Source organism: Strongylocentrotus purpuratus, unplaced genomic scaffold (genome assembly GCF_000002235.5).
Source record: "Strongylocentrotus purpuratus isolate Spur 01 unplaced genomic scaffold, Spur_5.0 spur5_scaffold_1, whole genome shotgun sequence".
In the NCBI taxonomy this organism is placed as follows: domain Eukaryota; kingdom Metazoa; phylum Echinodermata; class Echinoidea; order Camarodonta; family Strongylocentrotidae; genus Strongylocentrotus; species Strongylocentrotus purpuratus.
In genome coordinates, this window is record NW_022145594.1 from 37,890,415 (window position 1) to 37,911,947 (window position 21,533).

The following is a 21,533-nucleotide window of genomic DNA, read 5'->3' on the forward strand; positions in this document are numbered from 1 at the left end:
GCCAATAAGAAGTTCTCTAACTTTACACATCTTCGTTAGAGGGATAAAATATATACACTTCACCTTTTGTTGATGGGTATGATGTGTTATTGAAGTAACGTTAAACACATTAATTTAAGGATAGCTGAACATCTCGCAAAAATGACCATATTCTCTGCTAAATAATCGACTTTAAAAACAAAAACAAGAGATGGGTAGTATACTGTTTGATGATTATGTTCACTCGAAAAATCTGCAGGTGACTTCGATTGAGCAAAATTCCTACCCTTTTCAAATCATGGAGACCTTTTCAAGTTGATGAAACATTCCATAAATACATATGCACCAAATGCATGATTCCAAACATCAAAATACAAAAAGCTCCCCCCAAAATGTCACCTACACCATCCACCTCGCTCCCTTCGCTCCCTCACTTCTCCCCCTGACGCCAAATCAAAGAAACGCCAATGTCTACTTACCAACTGATTTTATTAACATCTGATCATCAGCATTATTCCGATCTTATAAAGGGCGTGATATAAATACATTCATTAGCAAGAAAGTGAAAACATTGAATACGTGGCAAAGTTGATGATAGTAATCAAATATACAATTAACATCTCAATTATTTATTCTTTACCAAACTTTGTAATGTTTGAAGTGTGTGAAAATTGGTATTGTGTACATTTTGATGAAGGCTCATAAGCTGAGCCTTTTCGTTGTGTAATATTACTAAACCACAGTAAGCATTGCTGTATTCTCCGTCCTAATTTTTCGTTTCTCGTGCTATTTCTATTATATTTATCGTTTCATTGCATATTTGTTGTGATATAACTATTCTTGTATTATGTTTTGCATGAGAAATAAAATCATATGAATCATAGTTGTTTATATTGTCCTGGTTGATATGGGATCTTTAAAAATTGCTTTCCATTTTTGCAAGTGAACGTGAACATCATATTGTGGTATCGTGTGTCGAGAGTCAGAACACGCTGATGAGTCAGACATAAACATTAATATAGAAGGAGAATAAATGATACCAGAGATCTTGGGCAGAAAGAAAGAGAGATAAAGAGAGAGATGAATAATCACGTAACCCTTGTGGATGGTTATGCCAGGAGTTTGTCCAACTTGCATAATTGCTCTTGATCTCAGAATGATTCCCAGGGGCCTTATTTTACGATAACAAAATATATGGTCCGGTTTATAAAATATCTCAGTTACATCATATTCCTATTATAAATTTTGTCTCCCTGGGACTCATCCGAAGTTTCATTATGGTTTTAGATTGTCCATTGTGAAGATCATAGGGTAATAACAGAGCGTGTTGTTGTTTTGTAGAAATGAAAGCATTTCATACAAGTGACGTAGTCAAACAACCAGATTGCACCCGGGGCGACCCATTCGGTTCGGTACAAAGTTCATGTTCTTCACCGACAGAAGTCATTGAACATGATACAGGAGGCAGGAAAATGTATCCGCTTATTCATTGTTGAATCCGCCTGTGCATTGCTTGTCTGCCACGCTCAAACAAGGTTATTTGTCTACATTTTATGCAGATGATGTGAGTATAATGTTAAAAGAAAAGTGGAAACGTGTCTAACGGTGAAAATGAAAGGCTTTTTTCTTCATTTTTCAAAACATATGCTAATAAATGATCTCTGTCTCTCTCTTTGCCCCCCCTCTCTCTCTCTCTCTCTATCTCTCTCTTTCTCTGGCTCTCTTTCTCTGAATATTACACGTACAAGTACAATTGAGTCCTCTTTATACTCAGCTCGACCATCTTGATTCCACTTGGTCGCAACTTGAACCAGGTTGCCCAACTCGGTTCTAGGACACCTACCCCTGGACAACCACCCCGGATATTACCCCCAGTCAACTGGCCCCTAGGTCGACTACCCCTAGGGTAACCACCCGCTAGGATGACTTCCCCCGGACAACTACCCCCAGACAACTTATGGAGCATCATATCATGCCTGGCAGAATGTAGGGTTAAAGGAGAATAGGGAAGTAGAAGAGTAGATGGATAGAAAGTGTGACCAAAGAAACAGACAAGTCATTAAAATAGTAATAAACACACTGACACAGGACAGAGTGTATTTTTGTCCACGGGGACAACACATCCGCAACTAACAACAACAATAACCTCATATTATAGTTTTAACGCTTTGATCCATTGCTAAACTATTTATGAAAGAACGTTTCGACCACACATCCATTCCTTCAAATCATGAGTTTCCCACATCTCTCTCTCTCTCTCTTTCTCTCTCAATTTTGTTTTACTTTATGTTTTTTCACTCTCCCTAGACAGCTTCCATGGAAGTTCATTGTATATTCATATTCTGTGCAAAGGTTTGTATAGTAGATTTGGGTTAATTTATATTATGCCCCTGTTATGTTGGAAGAGTTTTGGTATTGATAAATTACAGTTACGTAGCTACGAGGCGCAAAAGAGGACCCCCCCCCCCCCACAATTGATAAGCAAAGAACGAAGAGAAAATAATGATTTAATTTGTGTATGCAATAATCCTTTCATGAAAGGATTATTGCATACACAAATGAAATCGGATTGGTACGATATCCCAAAATCTCGTGCGTGCACGCTTTGCAGATAGGTTCCGAGGTCCGCCTTTTCATTTTTGCGATGTTTGTCTCATTATGTTGGCACATCGCCCAGTACACACATTAATTGCACATCGCCCAGACATATTAGGCGATATGATTATATCCATAACATTAATCTTAAAGTCATCATGGCAGTTTATATATCATGAAAAATGTGTTCATGCAACTAACGTAGCCTTCCTTGCTCTCACTCATCATATGCACACTGAGACTGCAAAGGTTTACACGACAAAATTGATTAAACTTAGAATTTTAGATGCGAACTTACAGGGAAATATGATTAATTCTAGTAGATGACAGATTCTAATTTAAATATATTTACGTAGGCGCGCGGGACTAAACAAACATATAACAGTATACATGTGTGAACTGTTCCCCTAGGTATGTTCGAAATATGAGACTATTTGGAGATCAATCAATTTTTCATGCGAATGAAAAAAATAAAAGGAAAAGAGGGAGAGATTGAGAGAGAGAGAGAGAGAGAGAGAGAGAGATCAAACATCAAACCTTTATTTATTAACCGAATGTATCAACATCAAATTTATTAACACATGTTTGTATAAAAATGAAATTTGAGCGTAAACCAATCTAACCGTTAGGGAAAATACTAACGTATTTAAACTTAAATATGCCATACGTTATTTTTGTTTACATATCTCCATTCACCATGTCCTCTTTCTTCTTTTATCGTTATCTAAATGCGAATATATCTAGAGTATATCTCGAGAAGAAATATGAGAGTAAATGCACTTTTGTTATTGGCATTCGGAAAACACATATTTGATTTGAAAGCTACAATAAATACCTTTACATCATCGCAAATCAATAGCAAATCGGATCTATATTATAACTCACTGACAAAAATACTAAATATTTTGAATTAGTTTCAGATGTATGGTTGTACTAAAGTTGAGGAAGGACAGGCAATTCATTTGGCAATCGGCCGTATCAAGTAGTTTGAAATTACTCACTTGACGAATAGACGTAAATTGCTGGTCAGAAATTGTCCACGTTTTTATATATAACAGTATGTCAAAAAGTATAGGTTTTTATTGATAATCGTCTACTGACCAGCGTTTCCGATGTACCTAACGTTTCCACAATTAGCAGTAACTTCATATGCATTGCCTAAAACGAAAATTTTGCATGTGGATGAACCTTAAACTGCTGAAAAAGTATGTACATTTTTTGGTGGGTATTGTAATGACAAAGTTTCGTGTCTTTTATGATTTTTTCTTCATGCCCTGATGATCACAAATTAGTATTTTCATCAAAGTCACACTCTGAAACCAAACACTTAAAAAGAAAAAAAAAAAAGGATCAACGTATTTTGAACGGATTACAAATTTTAAGAGAATGAACACGACCTTCTCACTTTATATACCCTTTGTCCAGATATTAGATTCAAAAAGGAAAAAGTATGAAACTAAGGTAATACAAAATCGTTAACCATGAGTTAGAATGATTTACAAAAAGGATAAAGTACGATTTACACTAATAAATGCTATAGCAACACATGGTTATCATACTGCCATTATAATCGTCACTTTACAAGTGGATGCAGCACTGTATAATGAATGTATAGTATAAGCTAATTAAAAAAGGAAAGCACCTATTTTTCCTCCTTTCCCACAACACTTTTATATTTAAGTAATATTGACTGCCTTCTGGGCAATACGACATATATCGCCCGAACCGAAAGTGAGGGTGATATATGACAAGTCGTATTGCCCCGAATTAGGCAGTCAATATTACTATTATTAACCACATCAGACATCTAGAGCAAACAAGAAACTCTTACTATCTTATACTCTTAAATTATGTAGGCTACACAGGGTTTCCTAGCATTAGAAGTTGCAAAAACATTGTCAAACCAGCACTGTTCATCCAGTGTTTGACAGATTTTCGATACACTGCAAACAGTTTGCCTAGGGTGTGATTGTTACGTCACAATGGAGTTCGCGCAAAGTGCGCATTTTCTTATACACGATGCGCGATGTAAATTACAATAGCTGATGCGCGATGTAAATTACAACTGGCACTATAATTGCTCACTAGTTTAACACGCATTTTGCCATTGACTTTTCAGAGCGGGCTAAAATCTTTGTCCATTGACTTAATGTATAACCTATATTGCCCGCCAAATTACACACAAATCCCATTGACTGTTCTGAGCGGGCTAAAATATTTGCGCATTGGTTTACTGTATAACCTATATTGCCCGCCAAATTACACACAAAATCCCATTGACTTTTCTGCGCGGACTAACTTATTGTAATTTTGTTGACTTATCCATCAAAACCTTGAGGGCGATAACAATTAAAAATTGCCCTGCTCAGATGTCTGATACGGTTAATAATACACTATACAGTGCGTCCCAGAAAAAACGAAACCGAGAAGTATCGATGTTTTATCATAACTTAATCACAACCATAATTAATAAATGATACATATTTGGAATGCTTAAAATCTCCTCTTTCAGTTGATGCTACTCCCGTGATGCATATTTCACACATGAGTGATTAAAAGCAATTTGAAGGAAGGAAACCAAAAAGTAATTTGGCGGGCGGTATCTGAATTTCAAAGAAAAATTCATATTTCTAGAAAGCTAAGTTTCTGCCCTTTCATATGACACCTCAATCAAGAAAAATGAGCCAGCAATAACAAAGTTCTGTTTGTTTAAAGTAGCCCTTACATTTTCATAATTTTAACAAACGAATTCGTTTTCACTGGGTGCCTGCCGTAGCAAAAAGCAGATTTGGTAAAAGACTTAACTCCGTTCCGTTGACAATCAGCCATGCATGAAGACTCTCGTCTACGGCTGATTGTCAATGAAACGGAGTTAAGTCTTTTGTTAATTTCGTTTATTGATACGGCAGGCAGCCAGTGAAAACGAATTCGTTTAATAAAAGTGTGGAAATGCAAGCACTACTTTAAACAAACAGAACTTTGTCATTCCTCACTCATTTTTCCTGATTGAGGTGTCATATGAAAGGGCAGAAACTCAACTTTCTGGAAATGTGAATTTTTCTTCGAAATTCAGATACCGCCCGCCAAATGTCTTTTTGGTTTCCTTCCTTCAAATTGCTTTTAATCACTCATGCGTGAAATATACATCATCAGAGTAGTATTAACTGGAAGAGGAGACTCTAAGCTTTCCAAATATGTATCATTCATTAAATATAGTTGTGATTAAGTTATGATAGAACATCGATACTTCTCGGTTTCGTTTTTTCTGGGACGCACTGTATATATATATTCCACAGCGTGTTGATAGATGCGAAGGATTTGTGCGATTCATCGGGAGAAGTGGCCCTTCGAAGGGCCGTTTTTAGAAAAGTTTGGAGAATACTGTATTATATAATTACATCGTATACAGGAAATGCTGCGTCGTTAGTTTAGTGAGAAATTAGTTTAAATAGGGTTGACTACATACTAGTTCACTCTTCATATAGTTTGTTTCATTTGCATATTCCAACAAAGCATGTAAAGAAAAATTATAACGATAATAAATATACTAAGGAATGTAGTAGTTGAATTAAAGATAAAGTTCTGTTCATTCAAAATCATTGTGAAAGAAACGTTATGGAATCGATCAAAAAAAAGTTGATCATCTAGTATTAGTGTGTACTGCAAGGTTCTGGAGTCAACGAAATCATAATACATTTAGCCCAGTCTTAGTATGGTTACAAGCACTGTACACATAAAGACATGGGACAACACGAACATGGGGCTTTAAATTCCGTCCCGACTTTTATGATGTTACATGCAATATTTAGAATGCATTTGAAGAACAATGCTTTTCAGGGAACATTTGTTAACAGATGTTCTTCCACACTTGCATAATACAATAATAACGCTTACAAATGATTTTTCACCTCTTCCCAGAACTTAACCTTCTCTTTAAAGTGCATGCTTAAATACCCAAGTTATTGGTCAAGTAAAGAACCAATCTGTGCAATACAACCCAACCCAAGCTATGTGACAATGCACAGACTTCCATGAACATACTCGAGATTGAGCATGCCAGGACTGAGCTAAATACAATTAAAATACAGAGAGAATGCCGGCAGCATGCAACTGTGGTCACCGCCTTTCCCACTGTTATGAATGTTGATAGTTTCCTTAATATAATTGTTACAACATTGATCTGTAAGTGAAATTGTTTCTATATTGTACACTTAATATAATTCCAAGTTCAGTATTTTAATAAATCATACAACCAAACATCAATACCGGATGTTGTCGCACGTCATCAACGATTCCATTTCGACAAGGTTCATATAAGGCATCAAGCAACCTCATCATATTGGGCCACGTTACAAATTAATAATAGTGGAGTCGCGTACATTATGCCACTCCTGGCGCTCTGTCATTATTACAACGGCATTAGCACGGCTGCCATTACAGCGCCCGAGCATTTCTAAGGAATTTATTCTTGGCAGGTACCCATTAACCTTACCTGGGTGGCGTGTGGTGACTGTATAGACTAAAGTCTTCAAAAAGGACATTAGTGCTGCGACATGCATTCGATACCCCTTTTCTACCCCCTTTTGTGGATCTTCAAACTTGAGTTGTCAATTTAGCTCCAAAGGGTTATACGGAAGAAGAAGAACAAGACAAAGAAGAAGAAAAATAGGAAGAAAGGAAGAAAAAAAGGAAGCAAAACAAAAAGCAGCACACTCTCATTTTTGTAAAACAAAGTTCATGAAATGTCAATGTTTTATTCAGTTGTTAGGCTCAGATTCACGATTGCTAACTGTCTTCTCACTTTTGTTTTGTTGCTGGCTAGACTTCAGATTCATTGTCGCTAGTATTTTCCGGACACTTAATCTTGTCCTTGAATAATTTCATTACTGAAATGTTTCCGAACTCTTCTAACCAGTTTCGTGCCCACTCCGTCACAAGTGCTGCTGTAACCGTTGTAGGACTCTGGTCATCCTGAGTCTTCAGTCTAAGGTGTTCACGGAGTCTTTTCATTTGATCATTCTCTAGACTGTTGCATATGCTTTCGACAACGCTGGAACCTACTTCATTAGTATGATGCCTACCTATAAGTTAAAGGGAAATCAGAGAAATTCCAAAGAATGGTACAGGCCTATTTTATTTGTAAGACAGTCTTTTTTGTCATTTTTTATTATGATGAAGCAGATATTTTAAAAACGTGTAGAGCCTTCATAAAGCTACTTCTCACCTTCTATCTCTGTATCTCGATCTTCTTCTCACAGTAAAAACATAATAACAGGTATGCTTAAAGATATGAGAATCAATAACTGCCCGTTAAGAACCCACCCAAGACGAAAATCCAATTGAAACCAATTGAACACCAATTGAAATTTCAATTGGTTTCAATTGGTTTCAATTGGTTCCAATTGGTCTCAATAGGTTTTAACAGGTTTCAATGGGACTTTAATAGGACTTCAGATGGTTTCAATTGGTGCAGATTGGCCCCATTGGACAAATTGGCCCCATTGGCCTAGGCCCCATTAGACTTTAATGGGTCCCCAATTGGTTTCAATTGGTCCAGATTGGCCCCATTGGACAAATTGGCTCCATTGGCCTAGGCCCATTAGACTTTAATGGGTCCCCAATTGGTTTCAATTGGTCCAGATTGGCCCCATTGGACAAATTGGACCCATTGGCCCCATTGGTCTAGGCCCCATTAGACTTTAATGGGTCCCCAATTGGACCAATTGGCCTTAATTTGGACTTCAATTGGTCCAACTGAAACCAATAGAAACCAACAAATCTAGGCATCTCATGAATATTCATTAATTTACACGTGTCACAGAAAAATAAATTTATCATGATTTGTTAAGCAAATTATGACAATGCACATCAATTTTGTGATTTCTATTTTCCTATGGCAATTATTAACCAATATATTATTTTGTCTGATCATGTTACAATTACATTCACGTTTTAGCAATAGATATATTGATTATATAATTACTAACCAAGAAACAACATGCATATTTAGTATATATATATGTGTACGAGCCTGTGTCACTGTAAATGTAACTCTTGAATTCACTTCAAATGATCTATGTGATGAAGTTAATGCAAATGAGATTGGAATATACCCAATTGGTGGATTGGTGGACAGTTGCCAATATCGATTATGAAGTATCAGTAATCTATCACTGGTTCTTCTAACTGGATCGATTTACCAATGGAATCCCCATTGAATGCCCCCATTGAATCCCAATTCAATACCAATTGGCAATTTGGAGTACATGGAAAGTGAAACAATGGGTACCCATTGAAACCAATTGGCAATTGGTCCCCATTGGAACCAATTGGCAATTGGTCCCCATTAAAACCAATTGCCAGTTGGTTTCAATAGGGACCAATTGCCAATTGGTTTCAATGGGTACCCATTGTTTCACTTTCCATGTACTCCAAATTGCCAATTGGGATTCAAAGGGGACATTCAATGGGGATTCAATTGGATTTTCGTCTTGGGCACTGCACTATTCGATTAACATTGGAGGGGAAGGAGAAGGTAAGAGACGATGCTAGTGGGACCTCTGTGTGTAGAGGTTAAGTGGTTTATAGTAATCATGGAGCTATCTCCTATAGCTCCATGCAGTGGTCGTGGGTGAGGTTCTTGCAGTGATTACGTTTGCCCTCCCAATCAGATATACAAGACATCAGTTACCTGCTAATACCTCAAAGTCAGCACATCAGTTTGGAAAAAGTTATTAAATATTTTAGAAATACATGAACAGTTAAATTGGTAAATTATACAAAAAGTACAAATAATATAAATCAAGTACATTATATATTATGCATTAATTTCTCTTTAATGATGCTTACCGGCGAGAATCTTACTGGCAATCTCGGTTCTTCCAACAGCGCGAAGACCCACAGCTAGCTCGAATCTGAAGTGAAGTGGCTGTAGTCTAAGTTGGTTTCTCCAGACCTTCATAAGTCTGAGGTTGTCGTATGCTCCTGTTGTTCCTTGACAGATTGAAAGAACGTCTTTCTCCAATCCAAGATGGTCGACAAATTTTACAAGTTCTACTTCCGACAATCCCGACGTCATGTTGCAAAGTTCACTGAGGCTCGCGTCATAACCTTCAGGCATGGATTTGAGAATTTTAAATGTGTAAAGAAAACAAAACCCAGGCTGGGGAAAAGTAGCATAGATCTTGTACGAATGTGCTATTTTCGTGAAATGGATCCAAATGAGATATTTTGCTTACAAAACGAAAGAGTGACTCTTTATAAAACATTATCTCAGACATGAGGGAGAATAGATCAAGGTTCTAATGTCCTTTTCAGAACTTGATGAAAGATAATGTTCAGTTTTAAGAAAGACGTAAAATAAATTCACGGAAACAAACGAAGGTCACACTAGTTATTTAAGTTTACAAATAATTGTGACGAGGCAAACCATATTGTTAGAAAATATATGATAGCCGGAAACTGAGCATCTAAATGAATCCAGGCATCTATTTAACCTAAATTCTTATTAAAATGCGTATTCTATATGAATTCATACATACGTTCATTCATATATATGCATGGAATTTTTACTTACCATAGCTTTAAATTAGAAAGTGTAGCGTCCTACATCGGTGAATAATAGAATAATAGGTAGCATGTTAAATCTGTTTATGTTCCTTACCAAAATAGCCTGATCTAGCAACATCCAAGTAACCAAGATTTATAATGGCAACACAGAAATCAAGGCGGCGATGCTCATCAAGACCCTTCGACTTCTTCAATAGTTGATTCAGAAGATGTACAGTTCCCCTCATTTGTGGTTCTCCGACCGTTTTCCCTTTGTTGATGTCTATATCAAGAAGCGTTGCCAATGGCCAAACGTCGATAGAAAACAAAGTCCATGCCAAACGTACCAGCTCAGCTTGGTCAACATGTTTTGCAGGAAGGTGGTCAACGATGCATCCTAAATGGAAAGAGACGGAGAGTGAAATATGAAACTAGGGAGAATAACACAAAATAATTTATGTTTGAACGTACTCAGGACGTTCTGGGATCGGCATGAGAACGTTGTTTGTTTGGGGGAAAGTTCTACAGTAGATATTGCATGCGCCTACGGTCATTCTAGTTGACTGAACGACAGCTAGAGAAATCGGAGAGACCAACAGCCGACTAGACGAACAGCACACGAGACCAACTAAACAATGAAACTAATCGATTAGCAAAGAAAGAAAAAAAAGTCGATCGACATCAGCTAGTGGATATTACAAAATTGTCAGACGGACCCAAATATCGGTCTCGTAGGCTGTGCCTATATCAAATACTGCCACCATTTAGTATGAAATCTTCCAAGACGCGGATAAAAAAAAGTGCAAATGTGTTAGAAACCTTTCATGAATTTTGCTATCCAACGCAACCTTATCCAGTTCAATCCACGTATAATATGGTATAGCATCTTTTCCTTTAATTACAATTACAATTACAAAACACTTCAGAATTTCTTTAACAATAAGACATAAGAAAATAGAGCGGCGATTGAGAAAAGTGGGGGGAGGGGGTGGGGGTGGGGGTGGGGGTCTATATTTTTCCTTCTGTTTCGTGTCTTTTACGGTAAAAAAAAAAAAAAAGTGAGCAGAATTTTGTACATTTAGCAGATATTATTATATACAATTTTCTTTTTCTCTAATTTTGAAATCTCATATTTTCCGACTTTGTTTGTAGTTCAAATATATTTTTGAAATACATTATAATATTTTGAAAATCAAACTGATAATTACCTGACAAATCCATAGCATGAAGAGCTTTTCTCAGCGTTTCACGGCGTTCGTCTCCATTACATTTATTCGTCCATTCCTGGAGCTTTAGTAGAGGTGATTGTTCCTTGTCGAGTTTTATCCCGAGTCTTGAGGTAAGTTCTTCCACTTGTTTCCCGGAGGTCATGCTTCCAATCACGTTCTCAAGTTCATCATCGTTCAAGTCAAATACTTTACAGACAATAGATAATATTAAGTATACATACAACATCATTATAGTAAGTAACGCTCTTTGCAACTTGTGCTTCCGACTGAAAGCACAAGTATTGTGTGTTCTAAAGTAATAACTGCGTGTTTTTTATGCTGATGAAAGAAGGAAAACAACCCCAATTTTACGGGGATTTTCCATTACAATGCACAGTTTAAATCAATTGGCAAATACAAATTTTAGTTATTCAAAGTGTATTATTTTTATAATGAACAAGAACAACATTATAATTATGATAATAATAATAACACTGTCGTAATTGTACAACCACATCTCGCCATGTTTAATTATGTTCTTCGTGAGGTCCATCAATCATACTCTTACAAGGAATATGTTGTTAGTACCAAACTTTAGCTGAGTTACTATTTTATGCGCTCAAGCTGACAAGGTATTTGCTTCTCCTGGGTGGAGAGTAGATTGACATCTTTTAAATGTAAAAGGCGTTACTACTACTAATACTAATAATAATAGCTCACATTTATAATGCGCCTAATACTTTATTTCTAGGCGCAGCACATATGATTTCCCAGGTCAACGGATTCAGGCTTGCTCGCAACACAATGTCTGCACATTTTCCTCTCCCTGGGGAATATTCCAGCCAGTCGCCATTTTTTAAGGGCCACTTGCAGAGATTTGAGTGCCAATACACCTCCACGCAATATTTGTTTCATTCAATAATCTAGCACACTTTTCGAAGGATTCATCTAAGCAGAGGTTCTGATTTGGTAAAATTCCCAAGGCCTAATGATCAGAGGTGTCGTATTAGAGTGGTTAACTGATTAACAGGAAAACGCAAATATCGTGGTATTGAGTCCTGACACGGCATTTATGTCTTTGAGCTAGGCATTTTATCTGCATTGCTCTTCTCTGCCCATTTGTGAAATGGGTAGCATGCATATTGGTTCGATTAGCGTCTGCGACTAGCTAGAATGCTCCCCCAGGGTGGAGAATGTACACTGTAATGTGAAGGGTCGTTATTGAATCCAAGTATGGAGTATTAATAATCCAATGATGGAGTATTAATAATAATGATTGCCAAGCAAAGTGGTCAGTTTATGGTGAAACGCTCTGTAAGAAACATATTTTATCGAATTGTTACCTATGACCTACTATCTATGTATTTTCAGACAATTACCATGACTGTCATTCGTCTTGTTCATCGCATCTCTATGAATCAAAACAAGGTCCTGCAGGGTATGTCTGTTAGACTCGTTGATACTTTGGTCTCTCCAACATCGCAGCTTCTCAAAATCGTCACCTTGCTCGTCAACTGAAATGCCTAGCTTCTCAAGAAACAACGGTGTCGCACATGTAGGAAGATGCTTCAGCACAGATGCCAGATCGTCATCGAATATACTGCTGCTTTCTGTGAGTCAATCAAAATCAAATAATAGTAAGACAAAAGTTGAATGGTTTAAGTGCTAGATAATGTTCCTTTCGTTTGTCACAAGAAAACAGTTATTGAGAAATAAAGGGTTCACTAGGTACTCAAATGTACAACTAAAATCAAACTTACTGAAAGTCCCGGCTTTGGGATGTGGTCTTTCAAAAATACCTCCTGTTTCAACCCGGAAGCTGGTTGTCCCAAATGAATCTGAAAAAGAGAAACAGAAATAACGGTAGTTCCTACCAAAACACAATTCGAGCTATAATTAACGTACTTGGATGTCAATAATAACTATATAGACATACTTGTCAAAAGCCAAGTTAAAACTATTATTTAATGTAACCATTACCCGTCAAATCATGGCGGCCAATTTTGATGGTGGCATCATCAAGCCTGCATCTCTTCTTGAAGTTGCAGCATTCCTGTCCTTCTATCCAGTCGTTGACCATTGACTGAATGAGAACAAGATCTTCATTGTCTTCGTCCATGATGGTGGCGATTCTATTCTCATCGATGATTCATACGGCCTTAGCAAGCCTCTTGCAATGTCTTCCTGTCAGTCTGTAAACGAACCCTTCTACCTCTTGTGGGGATATCGCTTTTAGAAGATGTTCAGGAACTACGACAAAAGAAATAAGAAGTCGCGAAATATATCCAGTGTTTATACTGTATAAATACCTATAAAAAAATAACGATAAAAAATAATGAGCATTGAAACCCAGCAGCGCTGAAAGGAAAAAATGAAGAAGAGTGATAAGAAGAGAGGAGGAGAAAATGAACATCATAATTACATGACAAAACCCCTCTTCTTGTCTATGTGGATATTACTTTGTGGTAAACCACATGGTCTACTAATCTCACACTGACAATTTACTGTGGACACAGAGTTTACACATAGTGATTCATACCACATTGTGGTAAATATGTGGACACTGTGTTAAATATGTACGAGTATGTGGAAGACCACATGATCTGAAGCCCTAAACGGTGACATTACTGTGATCACAGAGTCTGCACATCGTTAAATACATACCACACTCTGTGTCACTCTGTGTTAAGTATGACCGATTATGTAGTAAACCAAACCCCACACTGTGACAATAATGTGAGCACAGAGTTTTTGCAAAGTTAAAGCCATACTACACTGTGGTAAATATATTTCACCCTGTGTTAGATATGTACGACTCTCTGGTAAACTTCATGATTTGAACCCCACACTGTGACAATACTGTGAACACAGAGTTTATACATGGTTCATTACATACCACACTGTGTTAAATATGTGTCACCCTGTGTTAGATATGTACGACTCTCTGGTAAACTTCATGATTTGAACCCCACACTCTGACAATACTGTGAACACATAGTTTACATATAGTTCAGTATATACCACACTATGGTATATACGTGTCACTCTGTGTTAATATGTACGACTATGTGGTAAACCACATGATCTTAACACAACACAATGACAATGCTCTGACTAAATAGTCAACACATAGTTCATCTGTGATAAATATGAGGTACCCTATGTTAGGTATGTCAGTTTGTTTGGATATTATGTGGTAAACAAAACGGTCTGAAACTCCACACTGTGACAACAATGTGAACACATAATGTCCACACAGTTTACACATTATTGATTATGTGAACATAGTGTGGCAACACTGTGCTTGTTCCATAAGGGATTGCCTCCGGGAACCGAGTGGTCCCTGTATTATGCCTATGGGATAGAGGGAATTCAATAATAAACAGGTTGAAATAATATCAATAACACTGACACCCAGAGGTGCAGCTAGTGGGCGACACACGGGTGCATCCTTTTCAAAGTGGAAATCATAACGAATCAAGAGAGACAGGGAGATGGGGAGGATAAGAGAAAGAACACGATAATAAGATAACACAATCTTCTTCCAGGTTTTATCCATCATATGATGTACCTCAAGTGTTAATTGATAAACCTCAGGGCATTACAATTTTACTTTATTGAGCACGTTTTGTTATATTTGTGAAAGACATGACAGTTTTAATTACGCAAGAAACATAAACAATATTTTTTCTCATAAAAATATAGTATCATTCGAAACCTTCGACGAAAACACATGGAACTTACCCTGAAAGAAAGTCCTTTCTAGTGGCTTACACCTAGCTCTTTCTAGAGCCAAACTTAATTGAATGACTTGTCTTACATTGTGTTCTTTGTCACGCCATTCCCTCAAGACAACCATAGATTCCTCAATAACCTCTCCTTTATTTCCTGAGACATTGGGTCGAGTTTCACGTTTCTCGGGGATCAGTTCACGAAGGAATCGGCAAATCTTTGTTTTATCACCAATGCTCCGTAAAACATGATCCAGCAGTTCTTCAGAAACCGCAGACATTACATCATTTCTCCGTTCTACATAAAATGAACAATATCGTATTCATATTCGTGAGTATTCAAAAACATTGAAACTTATTATTTTGTCATGTTTGATATAAGTCCCTAAGACGCATTTATTTTCACGCATTCTCTTTTCTTTATAAATAAACATACTACAAAGTATGCACTTTTTGATATATTTATTCGAAACAGTTTAAGTTGTATTTAGTGTACTTTTCCTCATCTATTTTATAAAATCTTTCAATCAATGTCACTTAATGGTCCGATTGATACTGCATTGCTTGCCTTGTAAAACCTTCTAAAAACAAAACGAACAAATAAATAAGAACAAATAAATTAACCTCTCAAATAAATTAACATCTTACACTGTGGATCATTACATTAAGAATAAATTTAAATCAATACCAACCACAAATCTCTTTCCAGGAACAGTCAAGTCCATATCCATGTAATACATTCTTCAGCCTTATTCCTTCATTGTCGAATCTATTTTCATCCTTCCAGTCACAAAGTAGGTCATAGGCCTTGTCTGCGGTTAGTTCTTCCTCGACCCCAGGAGTACTAAGATCGATGAGGGCGTGCCGTAGGGCATTCAAGTTTGTCTCATCCATAGCATGTACCAGGTACCAGAGTTCAAAGAACGATACTTTCCCTGAGATAAATCACGACCCACAAATTGTTGAGTATTATTCATAGTTGTACCAGAAATTGCAGAAATATGTTTATTATTTCATATAACTTAGGCTGAAATAATGTCAACACTCAACTGTACGAACTTCACACTTAATCTTGTATAGTATAGAAATAAAACAAGAGAGTAGAAAAGCAAATACCCTCGCTAAAGATAACAATGATTCGAGCATTGTGATATTCTGAAGTACATATATGAGTAACATTTTTCAAATCAACTTGTTAGCGATTATGTTTGCAGGTGGAAAAGGGTATGTGCGAACATGTTTGTGCGTGTGTGGGCGCGTGTTCGTGTGTGTGTGTGTGCCTGAGGGAGTGTATATGTGTGTGTGTATTTAGGTGTTTATCTGCAAGAAAGAAATTGCCCTTACAAAAAAAATCTCTATGGTACACCATACAAACACCATAGCAAATCTACCATAGATTACCATACAAACACCATAGCAAATCTACCATAGATCTACCATTCATTTACCATAGAACTAATTAAAATAATTGGGACAAATTTATTCATTTATTCAAATTAGGCCACACCTACATATTCTACCATAGAACCACCATTCATATACCATAGAGCCACCATAGTGTCATCATTCATCTACCATAGAGCCATCATTCATCTACCATAGAGCCACCATTCATCTACCACAGAACCACCATTCATCTACCATAGAGCCACCATTCATCTACCATAGAGCCACCATTCATCTACCATAGAGCCACCATTCATCTACCATAGAGCCACCATTCATCTACCATAGAGCCACCATTCATCTACCATAGAGCCACCATTCATCTACCATAGAGCCACCATTCATCTACCATAGAGCCACCATTCATCTACCGTAGAGCCACCATTCATCTACCATAGAGCCACCATTCATCTACCATAGAGCCACCATTCATCTACCATAGAGCCACCATTCATCTACTATAGAGCCACCATTCATCTACCATAGAGCCACCATTCATCTACCATAGAGCCACCATTCATCTACCATAGAGCCACCATTCATCTACCATAGAGCCACCATTCATCTACCATAGAGCCACCATTCATCTACCATAGAGCCACCATTCATCTACCATAGAGCCACCATTCATCTACCGTAGAGCCACCATTCATCTACCATAGAGCCACCATTCATCTACCATAGAGCCACCATTCATCTACCATAGAGCCACCATTCATCTACCATAGAGCCACCATTCATCTACCATTCACTACCATTCAAAATATGCAACAAAATGTTACGCTTAATTGTAGCATTTTGAAATGGTATATATTCAGAATGGTAGTTTGGGTCTTGATCTATGGTTAGCATAATGTGTTCTATAGTACACCGAATGGTGACTATAATATATTGAATTTTTGAGAAATCTAAACTTAAATGTTAACTTACAATACACACATGATGCTTATTAAAAAAATGAATTGAATGAAAGTGGCAGGATGTATTTGGTTTATATCAAAAGTTGTATGCATGTACATATGCTAAAAACTAAAATAAAAGGCAAGTAAAAAATATATCATATAAACATGTACACTACAAACTAAAATGAAAGGCAAGTTCGTAATTGCAACACATATTACTTGGACTTATTCTACTAAGATGTAATAAATACCCACATATATATCACCCTAGTTCCTCTAAATAATCGGCAAGTTAAAAAGAAACAACTAAAATGTCATATACAGTGTGTACGTAAACATGACTAAAATGAAAGGCAAGTTAAAAATATATAAACATGTACAATAAAAACTAAGGCACCGAGTTGCAGCACAGGATTGTTCTAAAACATTGTATACACATGTACAATAAAAACTCAAATGAAAGGCAAGTTCATAATTGCAGCACATATTACTTGGACTTATTCTACTACTTAAGGTGTAATAAATACCCAAATATATATCACCCTAGTTCCTCTAAATAACTAAAATGTCATATATAGTGTGTATGTAAACATGACTAAAATGAAAGGCAAGTTAAAAATATATAAACATGTACAATAAAAACTAAGGCACTGAGTTGCAGCACAGAAATGTTCTAAAACATTGTATAAACATGTACAATGAAGTTCAAGTCAAAGAGGTTGTATGTGAGTTCGAAGAGGAGCAGAAAAGACAAGCCTTGCTGCTCAGTTTTGGAGTCTCTGAAGGCGATCAAGGTCCCTCTGGCTGAGAACACTGAAGACCCAACCCTTTCTATACTCAAACTGTTTACATGATTTTGATAGACCCTCTGTGTCAATCTCCCCTGTATCGATCGGTATCACTACCCCCACCCCATGATTCGATGTGTAACCTCGTCTATGCCATGTTCCATGGTAGGGCACTGCCACGTCCACATAATGATTTTCCCCGATGGTCAGATCCTTGTCCATGCCCCTTCTTCTTCTGGTCCTTACTGGTCTGCAAAAAAAAAAAGAGTTTGTAATAAATAACAAGTAAATTTCAAGTTCCCTCAGGCCCCTTACTTATTAGACCCTATTACAAATATTTAGATTTGATTAATTTTCATCCCTTGATTTGACAAGAAGGGATATTGATGTACATGTATTATACTGTCTATCGACCATAACTAAGAAATAAAAATATGTTTTGATTAAATGTACGTACAGCTAAGATAATGTAATGAAGAAAACACAAGGCTGGTGACTAACCTCTTGGGATAAGGAAGATAAAGTGGCTATGTGCCTGTTGTAGCTAGGGGCTTCGACTAGTGGGGCTGTTCCGAGGATGGTCAGCAAGTCGCACAAGCTATCCCGTGCCAAACCAACCTCCGTTGCTGCCAGAGTAGCTCTGCGGTTTATTTCTGCAGACTTTCCACGTCCTTCGCATTCATTTTCTGATGCAGAGAATGTCCTCTCCTTCTTGCAAATGAAGAAACCAAGGACCATGGCGCAGTTCAACCAATTCCTCTTTGACAAATTCTCCAGAGGAATGAGATGCCCTGTAAAAGATATCCAAAACACTTTATGGAACAGGGAAAATATTTTGAAAAGCACAATCCCCAAATAATAACAAAGTGCTAGTTATGACATACATGTAGTATATTACACAAATACACATTTTCACAGATTTCACGACAAACCGCTGCACAATACAAGTGCATACCGAGGATGGGTTGCGGGCGGGCGCGCGCCTGTGTGAAGTTATCTACCGTAATGTCTCGGATCCTCATTACGGTAGATAACTTCACACAGGCGTGCGCCCGCCCGCAACCCACCATCGGTATGCACTTGTTTTGTGCAGCAGTTTGACGTGAAACCTGTGAAAAAGTGTACTAATATCAATGTTTTTCCACAAAATTCTCCAAAAATAACAAGAAAATTGACACGAAACGGGTAATCAACATAACAACGTGTAACTCATGATCTTTATTTGGTCATTTATTGAACATTTACTTGACTTTGGGTATCCACGCCGGAGTTACGGGTCAAATTTTGGGTAGGCTTCTGAACTAGCGCCCAAAACTCAACTAATTTCACTCAAAATCAGTACTTTAGTGACAATTGATGACACCTAAATAGCAGTAAAGTACAATTGTTTAACGTACCAATATGAGAAAGAATAATTTAAAAATTCAAATTGTAAGTCTACTGTCAAACTTGCCGATCAGCCACATCGACATAAATAGTCAATACACTCTCAATACACAAAAGGCACACAATCATGCTGATTAGTCACATCGGCATGATTGTGTGCATTTGTTTATTGAGAGTGTATTGACTATTTATGTGAGCAAATGCTACTTATTAACGCGTAGTGCAGTGCTTAAGGTCAATACGCAATAGCATTGACTCTCTTATTCTCTATGCTTTGCTGGAGTAGTCTTTAGACCCCATCCTTATTTGTATACATTCCGATGCCCCCACTTCAATTCACCATAGAGTCTAGAGTAAAGGAGGGGTTTTTCGGCCACTTAAGACAAAATCCTATTTTTTGGACTCTTTACTTCCTATTAATTATCATTTCTTGTTCAAATCATGAAGCAAATACTATTATTATTTAAACAAAGAAAGAATCCCAGAAAAAAAATCAATGAATTGCCATGACAACATTCATTTCCATTTTCACTGTTGCGGAGGTAGTTTTCGGCCGCATGCATGTACTAAGTCAATAGGAAGCAAGCAAGCGCGCCATGCGTTTCCCCACTGATCTATAGCACTAGCGGCCGGAGCAGGTATCCCAAGCCGAAGCTTCCCGTGCCGAAAACTACCTCTGCGGTGATCAGAAATTGGAATCTGAATTAGACAGAGATATCGTGTGTGCGCTGCGGTATCCGGCTGCATTGATTAAATACATGCGATGAGATACTTTTGAGCTTGCGACTCACACAAAATCAGACTCTAAATCTGAAAAATACTTGAAATAAAGCTCATTTTATGGTACCCATATTCCTTGCACGCGTAAGATACTTAATTTTTCAGATTCGGGGAGCGGGACCGCCGATTACATCGCTAAAATGTGATATTTTAAGATATATTTTCCATTGCAAATGTGTTTCTTCAGTGACTCTTGCATGGTATGGTATGTGTGGGATATATGACATGCTGTTATGCGATGTATTTTAAAGGGATTTTACCATGCATCCAACAGATCGGCCGAAAACTGGTGATGGTCGATTACCCCCTCCTTTACTCTATTCTTAATCATTTGATTTGTCTTTTTGAGCCATTCACCCCTTGAGCATGCAATACAATCTCAAAGTAACAGTTTGCAAACTAAAAATATTGTTTGATAGTAAGTATACATACCTTCCAGACACACGTGAGCCTTTTGCAAAGCAGCTGCAAGTTGTGGGCCACTAATGACGCGGATCTTCACATGTGGGACCAGGGCCAAAAATAGGGCTGTCCAAACACTTATTCAGGGAAAGCTTCCTCGATCTCTGAATTAGCTGTTAGTTCTTATGGCACCTCTCCAGCATTCATGTTACTCTTCTGTAATACCTGGTATTGATCTCCTTTGAAAACCTTCCTCTTCCTCACATATTTTGGAGTTTTGCGAAGCATTTTCAGTGAGTGGAAACCGGGAGTAGAAATTAGAGACCAACGGCTAGAAGAGTTATTCAAATCTTGGGCACAAGGTGGCAGCAAACAGCCCTTGTTATCTACTTTCTGCTGATATACATTACTTGTTACAATTTGGTTTAGAATTTTTTATTTAATGATTTCTTTAATTGATTGAGACTAATTGAGTGCAAACAGAGGCAGCGGAGTGACTTCAAAAGTGGGGGGGGGGGGGGCGGGGGGCCGGGGGGTGGGGGACCAACAAAAAAGGGCACTTTCTGGAGAAAATAAATAGGGCACCTACAAAGGGAAATCTCAAAGCGAAAATATATATAAACAAAAAAAACATTTGTATATACCTCCTATATTGTGATTACATTATCAGGGATGATTTCAATATTTTGTTTATCTTTATAAATAAAAATTGTGAGGTCGCAGTGCGAAAAATTACATCAATTATAAAGAAGAAAAACCCAATCCTGA

The 21,533-nt window shown here is 37.3% G+C and overlaps 2 protein-coding genes across 3 annotated transcripts; both read right to left on the reverse strand.

The window, feature by feature from the left end:
- Nucleotides 1–6,583: 6,583 nt before the first annotated feature.
- LOC115921360 lies at nucleotides 6,584–13,573 on the reverse strand. The gene is made up of 7 exons (XM_030978771.1): nucleotides 13,311–13,573; nucleotides 13,091–13,168; nucleotides 12,710–12,940; nucleotides 11,331–11,537; nucleotides 10,238–10,519; nucleotides 9,424–9,684; nucleotides 6,584–7,655 (listed from the first exon to the last, which is right to left on the reverse strand). The coding sequence occupies exons 1-7, from the start codon at nucleotides 13,447–13,449 to the stop codon at nucleotides 7,393–7,395; spliced, it is 1,461 nt and encodes a 486-aa protein (XP_030834631.1). The 5' UTR covers nucleotides 13,450–13,573; the 3' UTR covers nucleotides 6,584–7,392.
- Nucleotides 13,574–17,469: 3,896 nt separating this feature from the next.
- On the reverse strand, nucleotides 17,470–21,258 carry LOC115921101. Of its 2 annotated transcripts, XM_030978185.1 has the most exons (3): nucleotides 20,796–21,258; nucleotides 18,699–18,988; nucleotides 17,470–18,447 (listed from the first exon to the last, which is right to left on the reverse strand). In XM_030978185.1, exons 2-3 carry the CDS (start codon nucleotides 18,933–18,935, stop codon nucleotides 18,346–18,348), a joined length of 339 nt encoding a protein of 112 aa, XP_030834045.1. In that variant the 5' UTR covers nucleotides 18,936–18,988; nucleotides 20,796–21,258; the 3' UTR covers nucleotides 17,470–18,345. The 2 variants fall into 2 exon arrangements, with proteins under 2 accessions (XP_030834045.1, XP_030834046.1); XM_030978186.1 differs by lacking the exon at nucleotides 20,796–21,258 and having other exon boundaries at nucleotides 18,699–19,102.
- Nucleotides 21,259–21,533: the final 275 nt, after the last annotated feature.